The sequence below is a fragment of the Sapajus apella genome, unplaced genomic scaffold (genome assembly GCF_009761245.1).
Source record: "Sapajus apella isolate SASKATOON/1434 unplaced genomic scaffold, GSC_monkey_1.0 scaffold12, whole genome shotgun sequence".
Classification (NCBI taxonomy): Eukaryota; Metazoa; Chordata; class Mammalia; order Primates; family Cebidae; genus Sapajus; species Sapajus apella.
This window is the reverse complement of record NW_022436952.1, coordinates 32,514,369-32,524,707: the sequence shown is the minus strand read 5'-3', so window position 1 is coordinate 32,524,707 and position 10,339 is coordinate 32,514,369. Positions and strand designations below refer to the sequence as shown.

Genomic DNA, 10,339 nt, shown 5'->3' with positions numbered 1-10,339 from the left:
ATTTAGTTTTCTGTTTACAATGATAATAAATAAATACCTGGCAACTAGTCTTTTTTTACCCTAAGACTTAACATAGTTCATACTCTTCTGCTTTTCAAAACTCATCATGTGCCGTGGTTTTTCACTTCAAACCATAGACCACCGTGGTTCAGTGATCTGTGAATATTCCACAGTTTTACACAAGGCTGCGCCTTTACCACAAGTTAAGTTGGCTTTTTAAAAATGAGATTTGACAAGAATGCTTTCATAATAAGCATTCAGGTCAACCTTTACTACTGGTAATGCAGTGTTTTACTTAAACCTGACGAATGTAAAAATAAGAAACAAAATGGTGTAGAGATGATACAAATGGCATAAAATGAACAAAGAAAATTATGATATATAACAATGAAAGAAAATTATGATAAAATATGACTTAAAGATTTTTATAACATCATTTCACAGTACTGTACATATAGCCTACTCAACTTACAACCAAATTGTGTTACGACCGGTCTGTCGGAGCCGATCGTGGTTGTAAGTGGAGCACTAGCTGTATAGCCACGAGCCGCTGTGCCCACCCTAGTTTGTATTTTTGTATAGCAAAGTTATTTTAAAGCAAAGAACATTGGAAAATAAAATATTGAGGACCAGGTGTGGTGGCTCCCGCTTTTAATACCAAGGCTTTGGAAGGATGTGGTGGGAAGATCACTTGAAGCCAGGAGTTTGAGATCAGCCTGGGAAACATAGCAAGACCTTGTCTCTACAAAAAATTAAAAAGAATTAGCCAGGGGTGGCTGTAGTTCTACCTACCTGGGAGTATCGCCTGAGCCCAGGAGTTTGAGGCTACAGTGAGCTGTGATTGCACCACTGCACTGCAGCCTGGTTGACAGAGTGAAAACCTGTCTCAAAATAAAAAAAATATTGAAAACAGGCTGGGCATAGTGGCTCATACCTCTAATCGAAACACTTTGGGAGGCCGAGGTGGGTAGATTGCTTGAACTCAGGAGTTCCAGACCAGCCTGGGCAACATGGTGAAACCCTGTCTCTACAAAAAGTACAAAAATTAGCCAGGCGTGGTGGCCTGTGACTGTAGTCCCAGCTACTTGGGAGGCTGAGGTGGGATGATCACCTGAGCCTGGGGAGGTTGAGACTGCAGTAAGCCATAATGAAGCCATTGCACTACAGCCTGGGTAACAGAGTAAGACCCTGTCTTTAAAAAAAAAAAAAAAAAAAAAAAGAAAGAAATATTAATTAGAAACCCATGGTTGAAACTTAAGACTTTATTTTTTTCATAGGTAAGCCTGTGTCTTCTTGGATGTGAAAATAGGGAACTGTGTTGCTCTTAGGTAATACAAGGAGGTGAAATGCAATGATGAGTGAAGTGGAGTCTGACCTGGTATTGCCATTGCTTCAATGTTGGCTTTGACCAGGGTATGATCCCTTAATCTTCTCTCTGAGCTGATCCAGGTTGTGGTTTTTCTGCACAGGTCTGTTGTATCCTGTTTGGACACTGGTTTTATTATGTTTAAGATGTTTCTTTTATATTTTGAATTACTGATACTCTCATGTTTTCCTTCTTAGGTTGAGGTGAAAAATCTTGCTTTGAAATCTTCATAGAAGACTACATCATTTCAATCCTGAATCTGCTTCAATTCTATTATTCACTTATTACTGTATTAAAAATGTTTAATTGGCCAGGCACAATGGCTCACGCCTATAATCCCAGCACTTTGGGAGGCCAAGGCGGGTGGATCACTGGAGGTTAGGAGTTCAACACCAGCCTGGCCAACATGGCGAAACCCTGCCTCTACTAAAAATACAAAAATTATCTGGGCATGGTGGCATGCACCTGTAATCACAGCTCCTTGGGAGGCTAAGGTGGGAGAATTGTTTGAACCCAGGAAGCAGAGGTTGCAGTGAGCCAGATCGTGCCACTGCACTCCAGCCTGGGCAACAGAGCCAGACTTCAACTCAGTAAAAAAATAAAGAAAAAATGTTTAATTAACCATGGTATTTGCTTTGGTAAAACCTTTGAGGTTTAATGAGAATTTTAAAATCCATTACACTTTTCTTATGGCATATAAAAGTTTTAATATTTTCTCTTTTTTTATTGTCTCAGTTAACATCATAAATGTCTTAATATTAAGATCCATAGAATATCCTATTGAAAATTTTAGCTTCAGCACCTTTGTGCTGTCAGAGAATGTGCTTTGAATTGGTAAAATGAGTTAAAGTATTGGAAAACACTATGTCAGCAGGCACTCTTAAAAATCATTTTCATCCTTCCTCTTGTAGTGATGATTTTTTTTTAACCCGTGTTTTCACCAGCCTGCTAATCCAATGGCATAAATTCTCCTACACAGGCAACTTAAGTATTTCTTAAGTTGATGCATGAGATATTTCGCATGCGGCTGAATTCTTGTTGCTGGAGCAGAGGATTTTTGTTCCAACTACTGGATTGGCAAAATTTTAATACAAAAATACCTCAAAAAGTCAAAGGCAGTCTGAATGAAAAATTTATTTTAAACACCTTAAGTAATCTTTACGTTTCTACAAAATCATAACAACATGGAACAGTTATTTTTCCAGAAACATTTATTCTTAAAATCTACTTAAGTGTTTCATAGAAACTTTAGTAATAACCAGAATAATTCATGACAGTTTAGCAAACTCTTAGCAACAAACAGAAAGAACTTACTAAAATATCCTTTCTTTACACAATTAGATTAGTATTTTGCTTCATCTCTTCATTGCTTGTTAGCTTTGCTTTTACACAGGAATCTTCAGACTATTCTCTCCGTAACACTCAACCCCTATTCCTTTTTTAACCAGTTTCTCAAGAAAGCTATGGAGGATTCATAAAGGAATATCCTTAAGTATCCTAAATATCCAACTTTTAAGGATATCCTTAAAAGTTGATAACTGTAGATGTCACTTAACAAATGGGTCACAGTATATGGAAGGAGCTTTAATTTTTCCCTAAAATATTTCTAAACATTTTGACCAAGAGCAGGTCCACATTTCCTATCGTTGGCAAACTGATGAAATTTCCACCTTACAGACAGCCAGGTAAATGCTTTCTTTTCTAAAAAGAAGGCTTGCTACCACTTCACTGTTCACTTTATTTTTTATGCTAACTTGGATTTTTCCTAAGACCTTCTGTACTTATATTTTAAGGAAAGGGATAAGCAAAAAATTCTGTAGTCATTATCCTGTTTAATTTCTACACTGGCCCTCATATCCCCTGCCAATACTGATTCTTCTATCTTAAGCAGCTTGGTCAACTGTAAGTAGGGTTCTAGAGAGCAGGCTAAAAGTTTAGGATCAAATGGGCATATCTTTTTTTTTTTTTTTTTTTTTTTTTTGAGACAGAGTTTTGCTCTTGTTACCCAGGCTGGAGTGCAATGGCGCGATCTCGGCTCACCGCAACCTCCGCCTCCTGGGTTCAGGCAATTCTCCTGCCTCAGCCTCCCAAGTAACTGGGACTACAGGCACGCGCCACCAATGGGCATATCCTTTTAAAGAAATCCATATAGTCATTTAAAGTTCATATAGTTATGAATTGAGGCTGAGAAGTATCAATGCTATATGCCATGCTGAAAGCAGCCCTGTGGCATTACAGTGCAATAGTTTTGTTGTGAGGATAAGACACGATTCCCTTTCAGTTCTCAGGGGAGTAGAGTTTAATCAGATGTTGTACTTCTGTTGGATAACCTGTGATGGGACAAGCTTGGTGACTCCTCACATAATGAAACACACAGCGGTAACAAAACACATAGCCAGAAGTGGCAAGAACAGTATCATTCACCCTGGTTTTACGACACAGTGGGCACACAGTCTTCATTTTGGGTAGGAGAGGAGAATCCGAGTTATAGTCTAGGTGTACAGGTGGTGGTGGAGTAGGCAGGGCAGTCAATGACTTGATGGTTTCTTGATTTTCAGATGAGTACCACCAGTCAAGGAACTGCAAGAAGAATACACCCACAGAAAGGCCAGTAGACAGGGATAAGGCAACACCTCCCACAGCTTTCTTCAGAGCTGACTTTATCTTCTCACTAACACTGTTGGGAGAAAAGAACAAGGAGGCAAAAAGAGAAACTTTAGGTTTTATTAGAGAATGACTAATATAAATGCAATTCTTATATTTTTCATCAGAATCACTGGGGGACTGAAAAGTTGGTAGACTGGTGGTACTATCTCGTTAAGGATCTATTCTACGTGATTCTCTCTAACTTACAGTATTTTAGGAGCATAGGAGCTAAGGTTTGTTTTTAGTAACAAATAATTAGGGTTTGGTTTTGTGTTTTGAAAGAAATCAGTAGAGAATTTCATTATATAGACTTTCTCCCTTTTTTTAGTGGAAGATAGTGATCCAGGGAAAAAAAAAAAAAAAAAACCAATTCACTTAACAAAAAACTTAGCAGTATTGAGGAATATATATATTTGAACTTGTAGAACACAAATATGAACTAGAAGGAGCACAGCATCATGATTAAGAGCACAGTCTTAGGCTGAGTGCAGTGGCTCACAGAGCACAGTCTTTAGAATTATATTGACTTGGCTTGAATTCCAGCTCTGCCACCTTGTAGCTAGCTAACTGTATACATGACCTTGGCAAGGTACTTAACTGTTTGGGCTTAGTTTCCCCAACTGTTAAATGGAGCTAATACATTTACTTCATTGGGTTGTGCTGAAGATTGAGATAATATTCACAAAGCAAGCACCTAGCACAGGACATAGCAAGTGTGCACTAAAAGTATACCTAGTATGATGAGGAAGGTTACCAAGATGACAGTCCTTGGTTTATGGACACAAGGAATTGCTTTTCTATGACTTTATGAAATACCACAAAGTTAACAGGGAGGTGAATTTCACAAAACTGGGATAAGATTTTAGAATTTATTAACTAAAGATCTTTTGGAAGTGCTAAGGCCTTACCTCCTGACTGGTTGCTGCATCACGCTGGCTTCAGCTGGTTTGTGCTCCAGAGCATGTATATCCTGAACTGTCAGTCGACCTAGCCGAACTCCAGCCAGCCTGAGCAGTGGTGAGTGATGGTGAGCTTTTCCTAGGATATATCGAAGTTGTTGTACAAGAAACCATCCTTCCCAGGCCATGTTAACAAATGGGTAGGCTGCCAGAAAGGCTCTGTAAAATCGTTTCCGGCGGGAAGAAGGAGGATGAATAGAATATTCATCCTCTTCTCTCAGGCTAGCAACCAACTTCTCCAGCTTCACTTTCAGATAGGGAAGAAGAACCAGGAACATAATTGATTTCCAAAGCTGCTGCTTTGGGAGGCCAGCACTGGCCAACCTCTGAGACTTGTGAGTGTCCCCCATTACAATTCTCTTTAAGCCATAAAAGTTTTCAGAAAATGAGGCACTGGTTCTAGACAGGTAATGCTGCTGGAGCAGAAGATCTAGCAGAGTAAAGATTTCATCAAACCACCTCCACAAGAAGCCATAGTGAGTGGGATTTGATTCTGCAAGAACCTAGAGCAAAATAAAACAATAAGTGAAATTCATTCCATTACACAAGTACTACACCTTCTATTGGCATTCCCCCTTTTCCTCTAAAGTCTACACATTCTGTCTTAAATAAGTCACTTATTTTGGAATCTACCCTAACCTCCTTGAAATGTTGGGTATTCAGTACAGGTCTCTACACATAATACAGACTCAATAACCTGTAAGTCATGAGATACGAGTTATTTGCAAATTGGCTATTTCAAACGCTAGGCTACCAAATAAGCACAAATTATTGGTTTGATTTTTACCCAGTTGTCCCTAAAATCCAAGAATTAATACCTTACCTTGACCACATGCTGAAGAGCAGGTCTCACTGCTGTCATTAAACTGTCCTGTGCTACCACCTCGAAGATGGATGGCTGGTCATCGGCCACAGAAGCAGTTGTGATGTGAGCCCCGTGCTCGGCCATAGTTTCCTGTGTTGACTGGCTTTCGCTTTTCCCACAAACTCTCTCGTGAGCATGAACTTTTTCGGGAGGAAGGGTATCAGACGGGTGCTCAGTCTTAAAGGTAAACTTTCTGTATGATATCTAAAACTCAAAACTCAATTTTATGGGCAAAAATGAACTAGCGAAAAAAAAGACCTGTTCTGGAGGCGGAGGGGAGTTTCAAAAAGGTTAAGAACAAAGCTAACTCGGACGTGGGTAGAAGTGGTATGTGGCAAGGGGGTAACTTGTCAACTGCTGCACCTCAGGGCAGAGCGTGACTGGGGGGCAGGTATGGGGGAAGGAACGCGATCCTCTGTAGCTGCAGTCCTGGTGCTGCGAACGAGAAATCCTCCTCCTCCCCAATCGTGACCGCTCAAAAGCCAGCCGACTCTGAGGATGCAGTCGTGCCAGTGTGAGCCCGGGACACGAGGACTGGCTTCAGCTGTTGACTTTGAGTATCCCCGCCCGCGCCCGTCCTTGCTCGCTGGCTCCAGGCGAGGCGCTAAGAACCTGCGACGCCACGTTTGAAGAGAGGTCTCGGCTTTATGACAGAAGACGCACCCGGAAATAGAAACCACCAGGACTTCGGGGACGCCTGGGGGAAGAGAGGCGGTGTAGTCCCGAATGCAGCCCGGAAACCAGAGCTAGAGAACTCTATGACTCACCCGGACTTCCGCTCCCACCCCGCTGAAAGTGAAGAGGGCTGGTGCGGGCTGGTTTTGGCTGTGACTTTTCCGCTGGTTTGGTTTTACCTTTCGTAGCTGGGTCTGCATGGTGGCCTCGCTGGAAGGCTACAGCGCTGAACGTCTCTCTGCAGACGTCTTTTTGACAAGTTGTTTGGGGCGCTGCGCACATGTCTGGCTCCGGGAATCGTAGCTTGGGCCCGTTGCTGAGCCCTGTGTTCCTGCAGGCGGTGGAGCTAGGGGCAGAGGGAAGAAGGGAATCTGGAGATGGAAAGGACTTTCTGTACACGCGCGAAACGGATGGTGGTTAATTTATATGTCTTCCCCTTCCAAAAAGGATTTAAAGCAACATACCAGGAGATAGACGCCTTAGATTTATTGCTGCCAATTATAAGGAAAGATGATCGGATTGAGAAACGTTCATGTTTGTTCCTCAGTACTTGAGACGGTTAATTTTCATCCAAGCTGGTAGTTTAACTGTCTTCCAGGTTCTGGCTACATTCAGGCATAACTCCATGCACTTGCTATACTGGATAAAAATGTCTCCGTCCTTGAACACAGTCCGATATGTCACACCAGCGAAGTGAACACAGTACTAAAGCAGGGGGAGCTTTATGAATTGTAATTAGCATGCACTGGGGACACTTAGCAGAAGGGTTCCTTTCATGCCGTTTTTATGCCAAAACGAATGTAATTTACCTTAAGATTTGTAAAGTGCTTTTATATTATATACAGCTTTGTCTCGCTAGAGTTGGCTGACACAGGCTTATTGAATTTGGATGAGAATTCAACCTCTCCTCCCTCTGGGAAGTACCACCTCTGGGCTAAATAGCTGGGAATAGAAGGTATTGTTTACTGCCCTAGAGGCCCTTATGTTATAAAAATAATTGGTTTGCATAATGAGAACCCTCAAAAACAAGGTTTGGATTTAGTTACTCCAATAGGAGACAAAACCTTACAAATTGTCCTTATTTATAGTTATAAGAAGTGTTTTTTACTCTACCAAAATACATCATATTGATACAAGATTTTTACCTTACATAATTTTAAGACTAGACATAGTTTATATATAGCACCTGGTACATATTAGGTTTATTGGTAGCTATTATGTACAAGCATTTCTTAAGTGAATAGCAAAAATACAAAGTTGAGAAGTAGCATCAACTAACTCAAGCAGGAAATTAAACATTGCTGTCACTTAGGGATCTTTGGTTATAAGCAACAGAAACAGCCTAATTTAAACTAAAATGGAATTTATTAGAAGTGTATGGAGTAGGCCAGGAGTTGTGGCTCACACCTGTAATCCCAGCACTTTGGGAGGCCAAGGCGGGCAGAGCGGATCACGAGGTCTGGAGATCAAAACTATCCTGGCCAACATGGTGAAGCCCTGTCTCTACTAAAATAAAAAACATTAGTCTGGCATGGTACTGCGTGCCAGTAGTCCAGCTAATTAGGAGGCTAAGGCAGGAGAATTGCTTGAACCTGGGAGGTGGAGATTGCAGTGAGCCAAGATCATGCCACTGCATTCCAGCCCGGCGACAGAGTGAGACTCCATCTAAAAAAAAAAAAAAAAAAAATTGTCAGCCTGGCCAATATGGTGAAACCCTATCTCTACTAAAAATACAAAAATTAGCTGGTCATGGTAGTATGTGCCTGTAGTCCCAGCTATTCAGGAGGCTGTGACAGAAGAATAGCTTGAACCCAAGAGGCGGAGGTTGCAGTGAGCAGATATCAAGCCACTGCACTCCAGCCTGGGTAACAGAGCAAGACTATGTCTCAAGAAAAAAAAAAATTGGCTGAGTTTGGTGGCTCACACCTATAATCCTAGCACTTGGGGAGGCCAAGGCAGGAGGATCACTTGTGCCCAGGAGTTCCAGACCAGCCTGAGCAACATGGTGAGATTCCCTCTCTACAAAAAATAAAAAATTGGCTAGGTGTGGTTACGCACACCTGTAGTCCCAGCTACTTAGGAGACTGAGGTGGGAAGATTGCTTGAGCCTGGGAGGTCGAGACTGCAGTGAGTCATAATGGTACCACTGCACTCCAGCCTGGGCAGTAGAGCAAGACCCTGACTCAAGGAAGAAAAAATCCTTGTTACTCTTTTCCTCAGATACCGTCTCTTCCTTCTTTGGTAACACATTCTTAGGAGTTATCTGCAATTCCTGTTTTTATTTCCTCACTTCTAATCCATCCTCAGACATCTGCAGTATGACTTTTGCCTTCATATCTCTACTGATTTCTCAGCAATAACATCAAATGTCTCCATGTGGCTAAATCCTATAGATGCTTTTTAGCCCTTCCTTCTCCTATCTATAGCAACTGATATTCTTGATCACTTATTTGTACGTTTATTCAACATATATTAATTTGTGTGTGATGGGGCTAGGCCTCACGTGTGCAAGAGTGAACAGATTGGTATAGTCCCTACTTTCATGAAACTCTGAAAACATACTAAAATATACTATTCTGCTTTCCTCCTACCTCTCTTACTACTCTGTCTTGGTCCTCTGAATTCTTGATTTTATCTGTTTCTGCCCCAAGCACACAGTCTCCACAGTCTTCACGGATAATGTTCATGCCCACAGATTGAATCATAAGGAGATGATAATTGAATTATCATCTGTATGCTCACAGTTCGCAAATTTAACTCAATTCCAGGTCATTGCTTATCTTCAGACACATATAATCAGGTACCTCTTGGATAGATATCTTCACTCTAACCTAATGTAAAAAATGAACTCATCACCTCCCTATCCTTCTCCAAACTTGTGCCATCTCTTATGTTTCCCTACTTTCAATGACTAGTACTACCATTCATCCCTTGCCCAAACCTAAAACATAAGCCTTATCAGTTCTAGTGTCAGACTTCCTGGGTTCAAATCTTAATTCTACCTTTTAACTTCTGTATCTTTCAAAATAGAGAAAGTAACAGTACCTACCTGGTTATCAGGAGTTGAGGATGTAAAAATGTAATAAATGGATGTAAAAATGTACTTAGAGTAACTGACATCAAATCTTGCTCAATAAATATCAACGGTTATTTGTTTAAATCACCATCATCCTGTGGCTGGATCATTTCAACAGTCTCCTGAGTGGTCTCCCATTAGACTACAAGCCCGTGATGAAAAGGACTATTTTGTAGTTAGAGTCGGTTCCCTAGTACAATTCCTGACACATAATAGCTCTTGGTATTTGTGACTTAATAGCAGAATAAGAGCCAGAAAAGATGGGTAGCCAGAAAAGATGGGTAGTTCATTTTTTCCTTAAAATATATGCATTTTTCAGAGAAAAAATTGGAAAATAAAACAAATATAAAGAAGATAATAACATTTGTGATCAGCACCCAGTGAGAACCAATGATAGGTATATATACTCCTCTGGATTTAGAGTTTTGTATCTTGAGTTTTTTTTTTTCTTATCTCAAATCATTTTTCTGTATCATGTATTTTTCAACAATATGATTTAAAAGGCACATTCCAATCATAGAAATAAATACTGTTCACTGTAGAACATTTGAAAAGTACAGAAAAATATTAGGGAGAAAAGTAAAACTCTCACTCACTATCCCACAATAACCACTTTCAACATTCTGCTGAATGTCCAAAATTTTTTTTTTTTTTGAGGTGGAGTCTTGGCCTGCCGCCCAGGTTGGAGGGCAGTGGAGCAATCTCGGCTCACTGTGTTCTTTGCCTCCCAGGTTCAAGATACTCTCCTGCCT

The 10,339-nt window shown here is 40.7% G+C and overlaps 2 protein-coding genes and 1 non-coding gene across 3 annotated transcripts in view; 2 read left to right on the top strand and 1 right to left on the bottom strand.

Moving 5' to 3' along the window:
* Positions 1-1,346: 1,346 nt before the first annotated feature.
* LOC116553565 lies at positions 1,347-1,443 on the top strand. The gene has a single exon (XR_004269807.1). It is a non-coding gene; the product is annotated as a Z30 small nucleolar RNA (small nucleolar RNA).
* Positions 1,444-3,543: 2,100 nt separating this feature from the next.
* PEX12 (peroxisomal biogenesis factor 12) lies at positions 3,544-7,186 on the bottom strand. The gene is given in 7 exon segments (XM_032280869.1): positions 3,544-4,043; positions 4,921-5,474; positions 5,795-6,088; positions 6,091-6,168; positions 6,170-6,232; positions 6,235-6,533; positions 6,691-7,186. Coding segments are annotated over 7 exon segments (1,791 nt in total). The 5' UTR covers positions 6,794-7,186; the 3' UTR covers positions 3,544-3,643.
* AP2B1 (adaptor related protein complex 2 subunit beta 1) overlaps positions 6,446-10,339 on the top strand; it is a 139,498-nt gene continuing 135,604 nt past the window's right edge. Inside the window, exon 1 of the mRNA XM_032280858.1 lies at positions 6,446-6,627. The gene's annotated coding sequence lies outside the window, so the exon portion shown is untranslated. The remainder of the gene's footprint in view (positions 6,628-10,339) is intronic.